This window comes from Myiozetetes cayanensis, unplaced genomic scaffold, assembly GCF_022539395.1.
Source record: "Myiozetetes cayanensis isolate MyiCay16 unplaced genomic scaffold, myiCay2020 scf6-25, whole genome shotgun sequence".
Classification (NCBI taxonomy): domain Eukaryota; kingdom Metazoa; phylum Chordata; class Aves; order Passeriformes; family Tyrannidae; genus Myiozetetes; species Myiozetetes cayanensis.
In genome coordinates, this window is record NW_026087853.1 from 30,193,820 (window position 1) to 30,215,872 (window position 22,053).

At 33.7% G+C, this 22,053-nt stretch overlaps 1 protein-coding gene across 6 annotated transcripts in view; it reads right to left on the reverse strand.

Annotated features, from left to right (window-relative positions):
• The window catches only part of FMN1 (formin 1), a 186,406-nt gene that overhangs the window by 18,308 nt on the left and 146,045 nt on the right, over positions 1–22,053 (reverse strand). For all 6 annotated transcript variants that reach the window (XM_050335930.1, XM_050335931.1, XM_050335932.1 and 3 more), the window contains one exon: positions 18,415–18,507. In XM_050335930.1, coding sequence (XP_050191887.1) covers positions 18,415–18,507 — 93 coding nt within the window. The remainder of the gene's footprint in view (positions 1–18,414; positions 18,508–22,053) is intronic.

Sequence of the window (22,053 nt, forward strand, 5' to 3'; positions counted from 1 at the left end):
TAAATGCACTCTAATACTTAATAGGGACAAAAGGACCAAAGAACCATTTGAACCTTCAGACAGCTTTGAAACAAGAGGTGGAGATCTTCACTTCCCAGTAAATCTAACTCAGAGCTTAAATCTCTACTGTAAACACACTGCTGAGCCAATCCTACTGCACCAACACATCTCATGATGTAATGAGATGTTATACATTACATGTATACAGATTACATATAGGTCCTTCAACATTACTTCCCCAAAGCTGCACTTGGTATGGAGATACCCTTCCTGTCTGGCCTTCAAATCATTAGTCTTGACCAGCTTTGAAAATGACAGGAAATTGTCAAATATAAAATTTGCTGTCTGGTCTCACATATAAATGCAAGTTCTTAATAAGTTCTACTGTTTGGATAAGTCCATATCCTGAATAAAGTATCAGATCCTGTCCTGTAAGAAGCAGACAATCTTAGTCAATATAACATCTTTGAATACAGATATAAAAGGCAGGATCAACTGAGAACATCTGTGTCTTTCTACAGAAAAGAGCTTTGAAAGGAAAACAGGTATTTACAAAATATGCAGTTCTAATTTGCTGTAAGAAGTTATTTGTAATACAGTTGCAGATTCTGAAGACCAGTCACTAGTCTTACTCATCTTGCTGTCTGTATCTAGCTCAGAGAATAAGCGAATAAATGGACTATGATCCTATGAATTTGCCTTATGAATCTAAGATGTTTCTGATGACACTCTTTTACTGAAATGCCTAACTGAGCATTTGAAGATTCATGACCCTGTAACAGTTTTAAAAGTGAAATAGTAGTAGAGTGAAATGGTAAAAAAATCCCCTAACTTATTTCTTCTACATGTTCTACTTGCTGAGGATGGAACAGCATGCAAAACACTATATTGAAAATGAGACGTTACCAGAAAATATTTATTTTTAACAGGTCTAATATATGCACAACAGCTTCCAGCTGCAACAAAACGAATACCTCTTTGTGCATCAGGCTACTATGAAATAGTTCCCTAAAGAAGGAAGGAAAGAAAAAAGTGGATACTGGTATAGACTGAAGATTGAAGAAGGTCGGTAACTAACAGAGGCAAGCACAGAATGATGATGCACTAAGAGGAGAAGACAAATAAAGAAAAATGGGTATTCACAACTGCACAAAAATCTGTTACTTCTGTCCCTCTAGTGAGAATTTTAATACTCACTGAGTCTGATGGATAAACTTTCTGGTATTTCTCTCTGGTCTTAAATATAGGAATGTATGTAAGAAGGATAATTCACACAAGTTTACTGATCTAGTTGTATCCGTTACAGCTTTTTTTTTTTATTTTTCAGTATCTTATTATTTCAGAATTGAAAGATCTGATGCATAAAATTTTATAAATTTTCTAAGCATTTGGGAGCAATAATAATCTTCAAAATTACAAGAAAATTTAGACAAGTAGCAGTCAGGATGGAGACATCGGAACTCTTACTTTATATTCCAACGTTGAGTTCATGTGATTCAATAATATATGCTTCATGAACTTTTAGAGACAGGTATAATTATAGAGTTTTCTGCATGGGAAAACCCTAAAACAAGGTATTTGGGGTTTTTTGGTTTGTGTTTTTTTTTGTTTGGTTGGGTTTTTGGTTTTTTTGCCTCAAAGAGGGAAATGTGTCTTTTCTGACTCATATCTTCCAACCAATCAATTAAGATTAAGATAGAATCTAGGACAAAACATAGGCAAAACCAACCAACAACAAACCAAAACAAAACCCTAATGATATTCCTCTTGTAACTTTAAAAAGCTTGGACAGAGACTGCTAAAACAGTGACAAAAGGTTATTACGACATTTCTAGAGAACCCGCATTCCTTACCAGTCAAGACTAAAATCTCTTAGGTAGGCATGTTGATAGGTAGTCAAAACATGAAACTCATCCTAGAAACATACTAAACCCCTAATCAAGGGTTGAGGAAGAAGAGTATATCTTCAGAGAGGTTCAGCTAGGTTATCATTTTCCAAAGTGACAAAAGTCACATTCTACGACTTTTACCAACTAAGGAGAACAAACAACAATAGACTTTATTTTCTTGTTCTTTTTAAAGCATAAAGACATTTGATAACGGAGATCCAAATCTCTTGAATATTATGAGTGCTGATATAGTTGGGTATCAGAAGTTGAATACAGAATACTTTGTGACCTATAAGTATACTACATGTATCTCTACTCTCAAGTAAAATTTTCATGCAAGGGAAACTTTTTAATAACCCTGTTTAATCAGGCACTATGCAAAGTGGAAGAAACAATCTGTAGTTTTCAATGCATTGAGGCTTTATTGTTTAGTTGATGATACTAATGACAACAGCATGTAACTAGCAATTCATACTAAGTGTTCATAATAATCATTGACACCCATTTAATCTTTTTATTCTTACTGTTATCTGACTGTCTCGAAAAAGACAGGGCTCTGCATCAAAGGCCATGAAGAGGATGTATTGCAAATGATATAAATGAATAATTTGTATGATATAATACATGAGCTATGTTTCAATACCTGACACTGCCAGAATCTGCTTTCTTGAAATGTGAATTTTAAAGGAATGAAAATAAAATTAATAGCATCTTTTAAACAAATCAACAAATTTCAAGTGCAAATAAACAAGTATTCATGAAAATAGTCATATGAATGCAAAAGAATGTAAAATCAGAAAATGAATAGTCTGAAGTTTTTCACAAATTATGATGTTTCAAAAATCCTAGAGGAGTTGTGTGTCCTGACCTAGGAAGAGGTATACTCAATAAACGTCTATCTGTCTGGAACTATATGTAAAAACTTAATTTTCTCCTACTTCTACATTCTTATAAGAGCTACTTTTAATACAACCCTATATTTTGAGACATTAATTTTGTTTTGAATAAAGGAATTCTTATTACTTAGTAGACTTCATATACAAACATAGTAAGCAAGAGAACACATATAGTAGAAAACATTTTCTGTGTCATTTTGTTTTTTGTTGTACTGTATTAAATTTCAAATCTGAAAAAAACACATGTCTGCAAATTACTTCACATGGCTACAGTCCATTATTCTCATGCAGGAGCTTTTTGTCTTATAAATATTTTATATTTCAAAAACATTATAAAGCTTAAATGTTCTATATACAGCTTCCTAGTAACTCATTTCATAATATGTATTACTTGATAAACCAATTTTAGCTAGTTACTAACTTATGATTGGTATGCTTTATGAACTCAGGGAATTCAACAGACACCCTCGAAATGATATGTAAATATTAGATTTGTATGACTAATACAGTTTTCTATTGCAGGACATTAGATGAAAAAATCCCCAAACTAAATGATCCCATGCCCATGAAGAGATTTTTCTTTTATGCTATCAGTTAAACAAGAAGGTCTGGGAGCAATGGAATCAATGAAACTTGGTCTAATGTGGACCTGTATTTTAGAGTTGGTTCCCAGATGGATTCATTAATGTTTAATTAAGGGTTGAGTTCCTGATACAGCTTTTCTCTCCCTGGAAGGCTAACAGGGTCACTCTTGTCTATTTAGCCACATATTTTTATTGAGATTTTAAGAGCTTAGTATCTTAGGATCTCTAATCCTGTCACATTTGGTCAAAATTTGCCAATGCATTAAAAATTATTAGCAGGAGAACAATCAACAGACAGTGTAATCACATAACCCTTATTTCTTTCACCTAATTTTTAAACTGGGAAACATCACATTTTAACATGGAATTAGGCTACACAACTTTTTTTTTTAAATTGTTTAAATACTGGTATAGACATCTTAAATCCTTTCAAAACAGTCTTCAGAACTCTTGCTGCCATGAAGTCTTAATCATCTTTCCATGAAACAATTTACTTTCCTCTGCAGTGGTACAATTTTTTTTTTTTTTTTAAAAAAACTAAAAACCCAGTCCAATGATAAAAATGTACAAATGATTCTATAGTACAAAGATTGTCTGTGCAGTCTTGGAAAGCTGCTTAACAAGCAAGTCACCCACAAATTACAAGGAATATAAGTTGTCAACCTATATGTTAGGTATGGGTCAAGGACTAATTAATTAACATTTGCCATACAGAAATTGTGAAATACTAGATTTAATATTTTTAATGGTACAAAACCATAATAAATTGTAGACATTTGTACACACAGAGAGACACACAACACCAGCAGAACATGCTCAAGCAACACATTCAAGAAAGTGTTTATTATCAGAGGTAATAAAACAACCTAGGAAATTATGTTTTCTTTTAGAAGTGATAATGCTGTTTATAAATGTGCCAGAAAAAGTGTTGAAGGTTATTTTAGAGAACAGTAAAACTAACTATGAAGAAAAAAAATGTTATCTTTATTTTCATAAAGTCCTACATTTCTTAAAATGTATTTTTCTTAGTACTATTTTATTATATTTTGTGAGAGCAGATTTTTAAATTAAAGCTGTTTTTCAACTGGCTTCCATACAAAATGTTAATTTTTTCATTAAAATTAGGACTATATTAATCTTACTTTCCTGTGTTCTGGAGGCATTAATTACAAAACAAGACTTAGTATTACAATTTTCAATTTATTCCAATTAAATTATTTGAAAATGTATTCTGTTAAAATGTAATCAAGCCATTAATCCCTCATTCTCCCACATTTAGTGTTCCAGATAATAAACATTTTTTAAAGCCCTCTAGTACTTCAACACTACAGAAATATATTATAATTCTACTTTCTTACTACTAAACTCTTATAATGTTGTGGTCTAATTCCAAGATTAATCTTTACTAAACGTATCTAAACAGTTTACGGAACTGAAAAATTAATTCTAATCCTTTCAAACATAATAAGGTTAAATCTGTTCTGTGTCTGGGAAAACTATATTATCTGTAACTTCAATCTCCTTTTGTAAGCAGAAGTAGAAACTTTAAAGATTGACACGTTTTTATACCAAGGACAATATTTTCAAATAGCTGAATAATTACTAAAACCCAAGAAGAAGCAAGAGGTCTCAAAAACAAAAGAATATTATTTTTAGAAATTAATTTGTTGGTGAACAGCTAGGCTGGCAGATAAAGAATAATTATACAAATATAACTAAAATAATTTCAGAGAAGCTTGTGAAACTTGTGGCCTGAAAACTTTTAGGAGGAAAAATCCAGAGCAATGCCTCCTCCTGTGGAATGATAACAGTGATTTATGAAGCTCAAGTAATTTCTGCTGATTGAGCTCAGTCAAGATTGGTTTCACATGATCAGCTAAAGTACAGCAATACTCGATGTGTAGTGGCCCCAAAGGTTGAACTCACCAGGACATGCTCTTCTAGGTGATCGAAAGCATGGGGGTGGGGGGTTAAAAGCTGCTGCTTTGTTTTACCTACATTTTCCCCTCATTAGGATACACTCCTCCTGCAAAGTAAGCCAATTCTGGTGGTCGGGAGCAAAGTCTCATTGTAAATGCCCAGCAGGATAGTGGCAAAGCTGAGATTAATTCTCCATAGATTTATATAGACCTTTCTCACTGTTGATTGCTTGTACTCTTTCAAAGGTGTGTATGTTGGCTTTTTTTATTGCTGGTTACTGACTTTATTTCAGCATATGGTGGTTGGCGCCATGACACAAAGTGAACATTTTATACTAGAATTAAAGTGGATATTTGACAGTTTCTGTCAGAAAGTTCAGAGCAAAGAATTTGTGAGACAAGATTTATTGCATATTTTATATGGGACACATCTGTTTCTTTGCTACTTTTCTGTTTAAATAAAAAAAAAAGCAATGACGGTTCTTTAAGAAACAAAGACTGTCAATAAAAAGCATGAACAGAAGAACTACATTATTTAGAATGAATTTATTAATTCTGACCTTCTAAAAATGTGCTGCTTACAACTATGACAGTCACCTTCCCCTTTTTGTTCATCCATATAGACAGGATGGGGGAGGAGAACTTCAAGCCGAATGTGGTTCTCAAATACGCAAATACCCATATTTACGGGTAAAGAAAATAAAAATGAAAATCAAATTAAATCTAAGTATTAATATTGGATATTCGCATATAAAAACTAAGGTGAAATATTACGGTAGATTTTGCCTATCTTTTTTTAGCATCCATAACTGCATTTTAGTGATGTGAAATGTACCAAATGAATAGTCCTTGTTTAGAAAATTCCTTATAAAACTACAGATCAGTTATAAGATGATATAAAGCAAACTTTTCCATATTTATCTATTAGTATCACTGAACCTGACACAGTTGGGCCTCTGAAGTTCAATGTTTTAGTCTTCAAACCTGAATCAAAACTGAATTTGAAAAACACCTAGCAGGATCTTGTTTAAGAAAAAAGTTGTATGCCTTAAACAAGAAAGAAAAAAATCTTTCAATAAAACTCTAAAATTTTAAACAAGAAAATTACTATTTATAAAGATTCATATTTAGTAAAAACCCCTAAGATTGATCCCAAGAAATATGATATTTAAATAGCTAGAATTAAACAAGAAATAACTACAAAAATAAAGAAAATATATTGCTCAAACATCACAAATGTCTCTATGAAAAAGCATGCACGATTTAGCTTTTACTTAGAGAATGTAACAATAGAAAAATCACTTCTGTTGGAATACGTACATTCTACACAAACAGTTATGATAAACAGTTTAAAATACTTACAATATAGCCTCAATACTTTCCCAAACAAAAATGGCGTAATTTCCTCTACAAAATCACAAGTATTTGCCTAATTATTTCATACTTCCAATGTAATTAATTCTTGTTTTTAACTCAAATTTTTTCTACAACCTCGATTTAAGTAGGAAAATTTATCTATTTACTTGTTTGGAAGGCCTGTAATTTGAAATAAAATGAAAAAAAAAAAAAATTGAAAAAACAGAAGCAAACTTTGACCTGCAATATTTCTCCATCTTGCCACAAATAAAACACAGGATACTAACATTAAAAAGTATTTTGTTCAGATTCTTTTAATGGATGTTTTTACAAGAAACACCAAAATGCATACAAATACAAAGCAACGATTTTTTTTTCTGAGCTTGCCTTCTTTGTGATAAACACATAGGAGAATATATTTGAAAAAGAGATCTCTCAATTTCTAAATAAGAATCCTACTATTTTCCTTATGGGGGAAGGATGACAGGAAAAATAAAGCATGTGTGACACATTATTCAGGTCATTTAATTAATTCATTGAAAGCACTCAGATATTACCATGACAAGAGAAATGAGAGTGTACACAAAAGAAAAAAAAATTTGCATTAGCTTGATTTAAGACTGGGAAAATAACAAGAGTTATTACTGCATCTACCTGATCTATTTTAGTGTTTTACAGCTTGCTTATTTTCCATTGAATGTTATGCTGGGAGGATCTGGAATTTTCTTCCCGCAGTGGATGTAAATATTTTTAATGTTCACGTTTATCCTCATACAAAAGGAGAGAAGAGGATATGAGTATTAGATAACAGGACCAGGGAATGTGACTGCAGTAGCTAAGTCCATTACTGCACACTTTCTGCTCACTGAACCTCTAGGGTTATTACCTTACTGTTTATGAGATACCTCCTATCTCTTGGAAATGGCATTTAACTGAACAATATTAGATCTGTGCAAAAGGCAATCCAAATTTTCCCATTAGTAGAAGAGTTAAATATAATTGTAGTCACAGCTGAAGTTTTATTTGACTACCATTTTGATTTGATGTTATCCATTAAAATCCACAAAAACTATTTCTGAGAAATATAATTAACACAAATCATTTGTATTTAAATTCATTATGCTGTAATAAAACAGTCACAATGAGCTTGATTCCTCTTAATTGTTTCTCTCTATTAGAACAGGAAAGTCTTGAATCAACTCAAAAAATCATATGCAGGTAAAAGTAATAATATACTTTGGAATTTGGTTCAACTATATTCTGCAACTATAATTGAAGAATATTCTTTACATCAAATATTTACTAGGACAACTTACTTTAAAAAATGTTTGGAAATACCATAAAATTACTGGAAATATTTTTAAATTTGAAAAGAAATTTTAAATACAGAGAAAATTTACTTAATTCTCACAAAAAGCAAACCAGTAACAAATTATGGTACGATGAAAAGTGACTGGAATTAAAAAGGCAGGGAAGTCAAAGTTGCCCTACCATTATTTCAAATAAAATTCATAGAATCAGCTCTCCTAACTACACCTGGTGATCCTCTGTCCTACGAACTGCCCAATTACAAATAAGGAAAGAATCCCTGATGTGTAAAGCTTAATAATCTTTAACATATATATGCTTTATCCAACTCCCATGCAACTCAATGCTGCATCAGGCCCTTTGTGTAAAACAGAAATTAAGGAATCACACTGTAAACAGTTACTGATAAACTGTACTGATAACTCCATAGATAATCAAACCAAACACATTTTATTGAGCATTTTTTCCTCTTAGCATTATACTCTTTAAGGTTTGAAGATTTCTGCTCGGCCATAGAGCTACACTATTGTGTTGTCAGCTACCCTACCTGTCCTAGGGCACCACAATCCTCAATAATACCACATTCTGTTCCAAAGATGGCAACACTTTATAGAGGAAACTTCCAGACTGCAAGACATTCCAAAGATGAAAGACTTTATACATATGCTTTGTACAAACAGTTATATCCTAAAATATGCTGTTCAGGAGCTGAAAAGAAGTCCTTCAAGAAATATTTTTTAGACACTTTCAAAACAGCTGACTTGGGACAAGGTTTAGATTGCTGAAAAATCTTGATACTAAAAATTTTCAATTGACTTACATGCTTTGAAAGAAGTACTGTTCCAATAAATTTCATACATACATCTTTTAAGAGATACAAAACTACTGATTTCTCCACCTATGTCAGGGTGTTCAAAAGCAGCACTGTAAAGGCTCTTTGCAGGACAAAGGTACATTTTTAAGTATCTTGCCCTGGCATCTGAAGTATTAATGCACAAAGATATCACAGAAGTTGCAGGAGAGGTTGAATGATGACCTGAAATCAGATTTTTTTTTTTTTTTACATTTAGAAGTCTGTCTTTAATCACAGATGTAATTTCACAACACTGTATTATCCATATGGTTTTACTCTCTCATTCCTCAATATTGAGAGCTTAGTAGCAAGCTGGTGCTTTGACTTTTAACTAGCTTCAAGCCTCTGATAACTAAGCTTCAAGCCCTAGGAATATTTTGATTATTATTTCTGTTCTCAAAACAAGGGTCCTGCTACATCCTGTTCCACAACACTGCAGGTTTTACCTGTTCTCATTGCTTAAAAGGGAAATCAGAGTCTACACTGTAAGAGAATCTAATCCAGAAAGCTCCAATTTCTTGATGAAATTTTTAGCATCTAGTATTTTTATCAATCATGCTCAAAAGCATTAAAACAGGATACTCGTGTTTGCACAGGTATGAAAACTAATTGAGAAAAAGTACTAACATACCACAATTACAAATGTCCCCAGAGAAATTCCATACAAATGAATATCAGATTAAGCATGATACTGTCATGACCAGTTTGTATTATATGGTAGCAGTGAAGGGTATTTCCAAACTTAATACAAAGACTATGGTGTGAAATTATAGAGTACAGGGAACAAACATAAGCTGAGAGTGACCAAGGTGACGGTAGGTACTAGAGCCTTATAAGAGCAAGTGTGTTTTGTTCTTTCATTATTTAAGTGCATGAATCTCTTCTATCCAATCCTTTCCAATTCTTGACTCTGTTCTTTCCTTTCATTAGTATCTTCTACTTGCTCAAAGGATATATAATCTAAAATAATGAATCAGGGAGCATCCTGACCTCCTGCAAGGAAAACTTTGACATGGATTTAAACTCTACTAGTTCACTGACTTTGAACATCAGCACAAATAGGGCAAGACAAGGATGTTCAACACATAGTAAACCCAGATAAACTGTGTTCCAGTGGAGTTGACTGGACTACAGAGAATAATGACACAAAAAGTAGATAAATAAGAAATCATGCAGGAAATTTGTAAGAATACAGTAAAGAAGAAAGCAGCTGGACTAAAAGAAAAGCCTAATAGGATCCCTGTGAAAAACCAACACACATAACCTACAGTTCTGTTTACCTTTAAGTCTATAATACAGAAACTGGAGGAAATTCAGTGGAATTGAACAGAAAATAGAGGTTACAATGAGAATTCAAAAAGAGTGATAGAGTTCAAACTACTGATAGTGACTATAGAAAAGGTATCAGTAATTCTAGGTATAAATTTTATAACTATCATATACATCATATTTTTGTATTAAATCAAGGATATGAACAGTACTCATTATGTCACTCAGCTGCTATTAACAGGAAATCCTTCTCTATCATGGAATACCAGTGACTTTGTAGTAGCCATGCTATTTCAGTATAAAACAATCAAATTGAAAAGAAGCTGGAAGAACTGCTGTCTCTAAGAGATTCTCTCCTTGTCTTCCAAGAGAGGATGACATTTCATTTTTTAATTACCAGTTCTTCTAAATTACATGCATATTACAAATTCTAATGGAGTGTAACCTTCCAATTTTTTATAGCAAGTCATGATACAGTGGAACTGGTTATAGTAATTTGATGTATACCCTTTTCAAAAATAATAAATTGAAAGTTTCCTGAAAAGCCATAATTACAATTAACATCAATTTTAAGGACTTTGATACTGGTAATTCTTCTGGTAGTTCAGAAGGAAATATTAATTTCAGAGCAAATTCTTGTTCTTTGAATCAGCTCACTGTCAATATTGCATTAGTTAAGAGGCATATGGATGCAAGCACATTCCAGGACAACTTATTTGGTGTCTTATGGACTGAGGCTATTGTCTAACTATACAGTCTCTGAGTACCACAGCAATAAGGTTCTGTGCTTTGCAGACTCATGCCAATTTATGTAAATCACTCTTTCATCTGTTTAAATACAACAATCTCTGAGTGATGAAAACAGTTATGACTGTCACAAACAGTTTGCAAGATAAAAGTAATTCTGCTGCTGGCTTATAAAACAGCGTTCCAGATCTAAACACAAACTTTGCCTGGTCTGTAATGTCATTGCTGGGAAGGATAAAAAGTTTTAAGCAAACATTATCACTGCAAGGAAGTATGACATATTTTTCATGTTTGACACTGGACATAAATATCCTCCCACACTGTTTAATGTGAGAACTGCATATGTGTGGCAGAGATAATAAAACATCTCAGTGAAAACAAATGAGGAGGAAAAAAGTTATGGTAAGTAGAACAGAAAATAAAGCTTTGAAGTTAAAAGTCTTCATATCTGTACATTTTATTCACAAAAGGAAGAATCAGTACTTGATATGCAGACTGAATAGTCACAGAATCTACAAGAGAGTCTCAAGCCTTGTAGAACTGGTTATATGTACAGAGATGTATTTTCTAGTTGACAGAAGCAGCTTCATAATTGCAGGTAAGAAAATCAGGACAACTGTAAGATCCTTAAAAGTGCTATTGCTCTTCTGTTGTTTACACACAATATTTTAACAGGCAGCTGTTACTGAAATTCAGTGCTTTTAAAAATTATCCTTGATTTTCTTATCCACGTGTTCAGCATTAAAATGTTCAAGAACTTTACAAATAAAATAGAACACAAGTACCATAACCCAAAATGTAGATTAAAGCAGAGGAGTACAACACTAGTGGGAAGACGAGTATGTGACTTAATTTCATATACAGTTTTAGAATATTTCTCTTTCTGTTAATATTCTTCTTGGGGAAAAAACCTGTAAATTTATTGCATAGAAGCAAGAATTTTAAATAGTTCTCAGAGGTTTCTGGTATTTTGGGAAGTCATTATAGAAAAGCTCTACCAAAATGCTTTGAGTGAGGACTTTAAACATGATCTTTATATCTGTCTTAAAAACAACTGTATTACTGTCACACTATTACAGGAAATGAGTGCCAATGTAATTTTCTTCCTAATCTTTGACTGTATTAAAAGGTAAAAAGATATGTCCCATTAACAGTAGGAGAGAAATAAGAAATGTTACTGTATCGTGAAAATGGTGTCTTGGAGTATTGATGACTTCTGATTCATCACTACTAAATAATATTAACACTCTGTTTTCTACTTAATAGACTGATTTGATAGAAAAGCAGCAAATCTGAGTGGAAACACTTTTTTTTCTTTAATAGAATAAATTATCATCCTCCTACAATCAAAATATGTACGAGGTTAAAAATGAATAAAAGAAGATTGCTTTCCCTGGGTTAACATAATAGATGGTAGTAGATGAGAACAACATCTAGGACAGAATATTTTTATACTTACTGAAGTAGGAAATAATCAGCAAGAAACCAGAAGTTGGCCAGCTGCTAGCCTTTATCACAGAATCATAGAACGGTTTGGGTTGGATGAGACCCTAAAGCTTCTCTAGTTCCAAACCCCTTGACATGCGGGTGATTGGAATAACTAGACCAAGTGTCTCAGAGCCCCATCCAACCTGGCCTTGAACACTTCCAGAGATGGGACATTCACAGCTTCCCTGGGCAACCTGTTCCAGTGCCTCACCACCCTCATTATAAAGAATTTCTTCTTAATATCTAATCTAAACTTACCTATTTTTTTTAGTCTATCCCCTTTGTCCTATCACTAAATGCCCTTGTAAAAAGTCCCTCTTCAGCTCTCCAGTAGCTCCATTTAGTTACTGGAAGGCTGTTGTAAGGTCTCCTGACAGCTTTCTCTTCAGGCTGCACAGCCCCAACTCTCAGCTCCAGCCCTCTGATCATCTTCATAGCCTTTCTAATAGAATTTATTTCTTGTTCTCTTTCCCAACAGACTACCTCAACAATCCTCTGTGGTGCACTCCAAAAGGCAAATGAGGAAATGTGGATCAAAAGTCCCCTTCTGCACCAGAAATACATTAAAAAGTGCATTAGACTGGATGCGTGCCAAGGTAGCTACTGCAGCCTAAGAAGAAATTACTCCTAAGTTGATATTACCAAGAAGAAATCACTCAGCAGTTAAAATCTGATTTACAGACTTTTTCCATCTAGTTGTTAAGCTTGTCTGAAGAATGCACTAGCTCCTGAAATAACGCTGCGGTGAGTAGCTTGGTCTATGACTCTATTTTTCTATTGCATAGTCCCAAAGACTGCACAGTGTTGACCTTTTATGTAGTATACATAAAACTACTAGTACAGCAGTTGTAACAAAGTTGTAGCAAAGCAATTAATTTAACCAATGTTTCCTAAGTGCTAGGCTAGAATTCTAAACATAGGACAATTTCTTTCACTTTGGGATTAATCTCAAGAGATTAATCTATTTGACAAATCCCTCCCCCTCCATCTTGCTTGTTACCTTGGACACTTCAGTGTATCATGTGCCTTTCCCGAATAGCTTTGCTTTCCATTGTTAATGAATTTCAAAAACTGTTCTGTCATGACATCAGACTACTTGCTTCCCAGATGCTGCTGTAAAATAAATGAATTCCTCTAATAGCACAGTCTTCATCACCAAGATGCTTTAATTCTTAGAGAAATGAAGAGAAGCAGCTATGGTCTTCCTAGGTTAATTGCTATAAAGACTTTTTGATTGGCACATTCCAGAATATGAGGGAGGAAACCACACCCAGATTTAAGTTTTTGCATGCTTTCTGCCCTGGATCCAATGAAGAAGAATTTGGGACCAGATTTTGCAAGATCCTGCATGAATCTGTATTATGCACTTCCACGTTTATTAAAACGGACAAAAAATAAAAGTAGTTAAGTGGAAAAATAAGAAATAAATTTAATTAAGGATATTCACCTACTCCTTTATGCCATCCACTTTCTGGTTTGTATTATTCTTGAGAGAATGCACACGGAGAATAAAAAACACTGTGAAAAATTAACACCATTTGCCACTAGCCAGTATCCCTTCTAGTGAGCTGCACAACTGCAGAAAGCAAACTCTTTCTTTTCTACTTTTCAAAAGAGAGTATTTTGCATCTTTCTCATAGTCATCTAACTCTTCTGATTTTTTTTGTGTGAGATAGTTTCATATGAAATGAATGAATAAGCAATTCTAAGCAAGAATTTAATGAACTAAAGAGCATTCCAAACCACCCAAATTTCACGATTTCAAAGGTCTTCTTGCATATCATGGCAGTTTAAATGGAAAATACTTACAAACACATTTCTCACCCACACACATACGGTAATTCCGTGGAAATACAGTAATTGTATATTAATTTATAATAATTAGTAGGTTTCTGTATTATAGTGAAATCAATATAATTTATGGCATATAATATAATTAAATCTACTGAAGATTATTTCCACTTCGAGAATAATCTAGGCTTTTTTCAAAAAACATGAGCATATGAAATACAGCTAATGAAGCATTAAGACAGTTTACACAAGACATCTTTCATGTGGATTCAAAAAGTACTTGACAAAGATTATCTTTCACTACAAAACCCAGCAAGAATCATTATTAAACATTCTGTGTAACAGAAAAGTGAGATGCTCTCTGAAAAGGATATTAACCAACTCTGCTAGAATCACGAAGTAGCTAAACTGGGAACAGAACCTAAAGCTTCTGGCACGTAATTCCTTGTCAAAGGCACTGGGCTACATTACATCCAGTTATACAAAACAGCACTGACATCAGCAGAAGTACAGTTTATCCCCTCTAGCATTTCAGAATGTCAGTCTCCATAACACTCACAGTGTTTTTTGTTACAACAGAGCAAGTATTAGATTTAATTGGTATTAATTATCATTAGGAAATGTAAACATTTCAATTTAAGCAAATCAGTTTTTTTTTTCCTTACAGTATTTTCAATTTAGCATTGACTAGAAATGATGGGAATTGCGTGTGTAAGATAAACCTCAGTATGTATGAGTTCCAGCCTTATTTTCAATCCAGAAGTTTCAGAAAATCATCTGAGTTTTGGATACTTGCTGTGAGCTGGCAGAAAGATAACAGACAATTTTTTCTTACTTTTGCTTAAACCAGCCACAATTCTTTTTTAAAAAAAACACAAAACTAAAAGCAGATGCTTATTGGGTGCTCAGTATTATCAGCTACCTCCTAATTTCAGAGAAGCAGCTGAGTTTACAGACACTTGCCTCTGAGCTTGACATTTGTCCAATGCCTATTCTAGTGTCACAAATCAAGAAAAGTTTCTGTGTTATTTTTATCTATCTTCACTGTAGGTTTTTTATAGAATTTTCATTCTAATGCTACAGAAAATATCACCCACCATTAAAAAGATTCAACTCAACCAAGTGACTGATGAAGAAATAGGATTAATAGTTATGGAATCCGACAACCTACTGAAAACTCATCTCAGAATAAGGTAGATGAAACAAAGATGTCAAAAGATGAGAACTTATGTTCTAAATGTGTATGATTAGATACCAAAAAGCATAACACTATAAAGCAAAAGGAGAACAACAGAACATAAGAAAAAAGTGGTCAAGTAAGTAATCCATGTGGTTTTGCTCTTACTAGAATGCAAAAGACCTGAAACACTAAAAAGTGTCCAATAAATTTAACATAAAAAACTTGTTGTCCCAGGACACCATATAAGAAGGTATCTTTTTTTTAAATATATACATTATTCGTACACATAAGGACAAAATTATCTATTACACTGTCAAAGATAAATATATTTCAATTTCCACATCAGTAGGTATAAACAGGGCAAATATTTGGAAGAGTGTTTTTCTATTTGAAATGGTAACACAATTTTATCTAAAGCAGAACCAATCTTCTTCCTAGATCAACTGGGTATTTTTGTCATATTCCGCTCATCAGAAAGTAGGGTAGCTCAGCACTGCAGAAGAAACCAGGTACTGAGTTGCCTTTATTTTTTGAGACTGTGGTGAAACGATTTGCTATTCCTTCTGCTAGTTTCAGCTGGGGTGGAGCTAACTTTCTTCATAGCAGCTCCTATGGTGCTGTGCACTGGATTTGTGACATAACTAGATAACACATCCATGCTTTAGCTACTGCTGAACAGGCTTGTGCAACATTCAGGCTTTCTCTACTTCTAATGCTGACCCCCTGAAAGTAGGCTGGGGTTGCCCAAGAAGTTAGGAGGGTTCAAAACTAGGACAGCTGGCTGAATCAAAGGGATAACTCACACCACATGACATCATGCTTAGCAATAAACTGGGAAAAGGTGGAAGCAGGGGAGAAGTTCAGAGTTACAGCGTTTGTCTTCCCAAGTAGTGGTTACATGTAATGAAGTCCTGCTTTCCTGGAAATGTGAAATTCAGAAATGTGTTTTTATAAATGAAACCTAAAAATACTGTGACCACCAGGACTAGGGAAGTGACAAACCCCCTCTACTTGGCATTGGTGAGGCCACACCTCAAATCCTGTGTTCAGTTTTGGGCCCCTCACAAAGACATTGTGATGCTGGAGCATGTCCAGAGAAGGGCAATGAAGCTGGTAAAGGGTCTGGAGCACAAGCCTGATGAGGAGCAGCTGGAAGAGCTGGATTTGTTTAGCCTGGAGAAAAGGAGGCTCAGGAGGGACATTATGACTCGCTACAATTACCTGCAAGGAGGTTGTAGTGAGGTGGGGGCTGGCTTCTTCTTCCAGGTAACAAGTGATAGGTCAAGTGTGCCAGGGGCAGTTTAGATTGGGAGTTAGGAAAAATTTCTTCACTGAAATGGTTACCAAGCATTGAAATAGGCTAAGCAGGGAAGTGGTAGAAGCACCATCCCTGTAAGAGGTCAAAAAATTTGTAGATGTCATGCTTAGGGACATGGTTTAGTGATGGAACTGGCAATGTTATGTTAATGGTTGGACTAGATGATTCTAGAGGTCTTTTCCAACCTTAATAATTCTATGAAATGGCTGAACATCTGCCTTCTGATGGGAAGTAGTGAATGAATTCCTTATTTTGCAATGCTTGTGCACACAGCTTTTGCTTTCTCTATTAAATTGTCTGTATCTTAACCCATTAGTTTTCTTTCATTTACCCTTCCAGTTCTCTCTCCCTCCCCATGGAGGGGGAACAAGCAAACAACTGTGTGGTACTTAGCTGCCAAACTGGACTAACCACAACAGTCTCCAGGAGAACCAGGATGTAGTAAGAATTACAGAATCTGCAAAATGACTGTGAAAGATACTATTTGGTTAGGGTCTTGGCAAGACTTGGGTAAAACTGAATTATTACAATACTTTGGCAATCTAGACCAAGAAGCATGCTGGAAATCATAATGGCTCTGTAGAAATACATATATATACACATACACACACACACACACCTATATATGCATTTATAGTACTATCTCAATCTCGATGTTATTGTTAAACTGTAAATTTCCAATCAAGTAAGTTACATAGACAATACAACTGTCCTGCAGTGACAAAAAGATTTGCATTACAGTTTGTTGTTTCAGGAGTTCTGTGGCAAGAAATTTCCTGCTTTAACACTGTCCAAATATACACTTGCAACTAAACCAAAAATTGTATCAAATAAATATATCCATTGAGCTTCATGGCCTGGGAGAACAGTAAAGAAGAATATTAGCTTATTTAACAATACAATTTAAGAGGGACTGCTACTTTTGAAACATTCTGTTTTCACTTGTCAAATTATTTACATAAGACAGCCTTATGAAATAAAGTTATTAAAAAGACATTGACTCCTCAAACAGTAAATTGTTAAACTGTTCACCATTTCTATGAGAAATACAATTAAATTCTTAACAACTCAATGCAGTTGTCAGAAATACAGAACTTCTACTGTTTACTCAAAAAGTCTGTACTCTTACAAGGGGATGGGGAAAAATGTATTTCTTTATATATTTTGCACAACCACAGAGGCAATGGTGCTGGCAGACAGCAGGTGATGGGGAGTACAAAGATGGGAAGCAGGAGGGAGCAGGATTGTTGATTTCAACAGCAAACTGTGTTTACATGTCTTGAATTGATCATCAAATTGTACCTTGGATTTCAGCCATTGTCTCCAGACTCTATGTGGGTAAATCACTTTTTTTTATGCTTATTTCTATCTCACATAAACCAAAATCTTTAAACCTGAACAAGTCAGTTCATAAACTCACACTATGGATAAAAGATGCCATTACATCCTGTATATTTGTGAACTTTCTTTAAAAGAGTATCTTTCATTCCAGTGTTTTTATAAACTTGAAGCTTTATATTCCCTCTGATAAATTAATGAATATATGATGAATATATTTTTCATTTTGCCTACAAATAATAATGTTTTAAAAACCACAAAATAATCAATGGGAAATGTGTGAAAACAAGGGAACAATTATCTTGGACAAGTGATGTCCAAGATCTATATAACATATCTTAACATACATTAGGCACATTAGGAACATAATCCATGGGAATTTTCAGAGGCAACAGATACTTAATGCAGCTTACATTATGAATAACTTTGTAAACCACTACACTGTTTGCCAATTTTTTTTTTTTTCAGAGGTGGTTACCTTTCTGGAAGAAGTCCTCTAACTTCCCCTTGAAGGGCTGGAGATGCTCTTCTGAAGACTCTCTGCAAACTAATTTCATCTGCTTCTCAGAGGCTACAAAAAGAAGTTGAGACACATTTGTGGCATAAGTCATCTACCAGAAATAGAATCCAGCACTGTAGAAGCCTACATCTAAATAAGCCACCTGAACTTAGAGGTTAATAAATAAGCACTAAGGAATATGGCAATTACATTAAAATAAAAAATACCAATACCAATCTAGCACACGAAAGAGAAAATTCTGTACGTTTTTGTCTTTAGTAATGGCTTTGTCCTAAAACTCCTGCAGTGTGCTAAGGTTTGCTATTAACACAGCCAGACTCACACACCAATTCTAGGTAGTATACTTAAAGCTCCAAACTTTGTTTCTGTGATGAGTGGAGGATGCCTTTCATCTGGGCTGATTTTAAACAATCAGTGCCAGGCATCCTATACTCAACCATTTTTCCTAAAATAGAGGCTGGAATTCAGCTTTACTTCAGTATCCAAACTCCAGACCATGATATGAAATAGTGGAAGTCTGTAAGAAAGTTAACTTACATCTAAGTGCAACTTGTTTACTATTTGATCTGTTATTTTAAGAACTGATGCCATGATAATTTCTAAAAAACCTCAATTTTTTGCCAATGAATTTTAATGTGCCTAGAACTTCTAGTAGTTCCAGCATTCCACACTTAAGATGGAGACAGAAGTCAAAATGCAACTACCTTCCATTTAGCAACTGAATTTATGAATTACTACAAGATTTTTTTCCCCACAACTCTTCACTCCCAAGAAGCTAAATTTAGTCTTGCAACCTGCAGCATATGACAAATCTTTCAAACTGTTCAGAGTAAAGTTAATGGATATTTGTTTGTATGCCAGACAGTAGGCAGAACAGAGCATTGATTTAAACATACTGGATTGGGAAAGAAAGTCTTTTAATAGCTGCTCAGTTAAGTGTCTTAAACAATTTAAATTAAGCAAAAAACACCAAACACCAGAAATCAGGGAAGTTTATATGACATCTAAAGATTGTTTTCCTACAATACATGCTGCTTACCATTAAAAATTTGGACTTTCCGTGACTATTACAATACACTGTTTGAAATGGGATTTCATTCAAGCTAATTGTGGCACTGCTTTGGAAGACAACAGACATTAGAGTTTTATGTGTAGGAAAAATGTAGCATAGTAACTGAGACAGTACTGTAAGTTTCTGACTAAGTTTGAAAAGAGTAGCAGCTACATGCTTGTGTTTTTTCATTTAAACAAATCTACAGAAAATCATATGAGGTAATGTTTAGAAATTATTCTGGATAAATATAAAACAACAAAACTGTAAAAGCAACAGTACACATAATATCTTCAGGCATTTGAAACACAGTAAATGTACATGATTATTACAGTCATGTAATGTTGCAATGCTTGCAAAAGAATAATTATTTTATAATACTCTTACATAATTAAATCTGTATAAATCTATACAGAACTAGATTTATATGAATATATATTATAATAATAGGCTTGTAGCTACAGTGGTACCTACACACACTCTAACATACACTAGAAAGGCATTTTCCCAAACATATGGTATTGTCTGAAGTATCGAAAGCTTCCTGGATGCTTCCTACAAGCTTTATTAACACAAGATTTAGAACAGTTACTCAGACATGTCCCATTTAAATACTGAAGTGACCAAGACTAGGATGAATTGTTTCTAAATTAAAAAGAAAGCACATATAAACCACCTTCAATATTTCTTTTTAAATTGAGATGATGAACATTAACCTTAATCTGATGACAAAAATATGGACAAGTACCAACGTGTAGAACATATAGAAAAAAAGCTGATTTGGGTAGTGAATTCTGAAGAATAATCCTAATACCCTTAACAAGGAGATCAACATTTGGTATGAGGAGAAAGTAAGAAGGCAGGCACAAAAATGAAAAGAAAATGAGACAGATGAGGTAGAATAAGGAAATTGGGGTGCTGATTAAAACTCTAAAATTTTGAAATAAAGTGAAATGAGAGTAGATACCAGTTTCAAATGCTTAAGTCATCTTGAAATAGTGAAATTGAAAGAGACAGAAGAAGTCAAGTAACTTCTGACAGACTGTAATAATTTACATTACTGGAAAGCCTTAAAGAGAGATCTTTGGATGATTCTCTGCAGACAATATTTATCTAGATGATACCTATCTAAAAATCCATTTACTTCCTGAAGTTCTTGCAGATAATTGCCAAAACAGAATGAAGGGCTCTGAGAATGTTTTAGCTTAGGAATCAAGGACAAGGGTGATGAAGTGAAAATCTGTTAATCACAAAAGCATTGTATTTGCCCTACACTGCTTATTCCTCCTTCAGTTGACTGAATTTAGTTTATACTTCCCTCAATAACCTATACTTTTGGTCTACAAACAAAAAAGTATCTGGACAACTGAAGGTCAACTAATTCTGTTTGAAGTCAACTGCACTGAAAAATCTGAGTAGAACTTGAATTTATTTATTTGCTAATGTTAAAAATAAGACATATCGCATAGGTATAGAGTCAATAACTGATGGCAGTCATGAACTTCAGCTGGAATTGCAGGCTCCAAAATGTCATATTCCTACTGAAATCTCTCCAGTTTCAATCTTTCCTTCAATGATGAAATACTCTATGTTGAATAATGATTCCTTGTCCAGCATCTATAGGCACATAGTGGCTAGGACCACGAACCAAACATATCTTTTAGGTTGCTTGGGACAGCTATGGCAAGGAATGATGGAAGTGTGTTCAAAGGAATCACAAATCAGATACAAAGAAAGACACATTTTGAAGTGGAAGAATTTCATGACAGGACTAAATAAAAGTTTTTGATTAAAATGGCAGTTGTAATGATACATGCTAAAGTCAGTTGGTCTTTGTTCAACTATTTTTGTAATAATGACGAAAAGCTATCATACAACTCTAAGACCTACCTCAGTTCTACACAACACAATAAAAGGTTTCTGGTAACTAGCAGTCATTGAATTTCCTGTCATATATAAGATATATATTTGTTTGGTTCGTTTTACTCAAAAATTTACTTGAAATATATCATTAAAAAATAAAAATGATGACTATGTCATGTCAAACATTATATAAAAACCTAAAATTAAAAACTCCAGTTCCATTATTTGTTTTGATTTTCCTTGCTAAAAATACTATAAGTGAAAGAACATTACATCAATTCTTTATATTTTGTCATCATATTCACTATAGTAGAAACCTTTACTCTTTAAAAGAAACTTATGTCAGTAAAGTTTTTATTAGATTGATTCTGAGGTAAAGTATCATATTATGCATTCCCCCTTTGAAATAAATACTAAAAAGCCCCTTTCTGAAAAGTGTCTGAAGGAATTCTGAGGAAGTTGACAGCTAGCACACCAAACATACACTTCTCCTCTCACCATCTCATTCCAAAATAATCTTTTGAGAAAATAAACAACCTGTTTCCGCATTACTGATTTCAAACAGATGCAAATTCTCCATTAATATGACAAACTTTTGGTTCTTTTTCTTGGTATGTGCTGTATGTTAGTGAAATTGAATGTAATATGCTACTTTGGAAACTGTTTATTTTTAAATGAGCTAT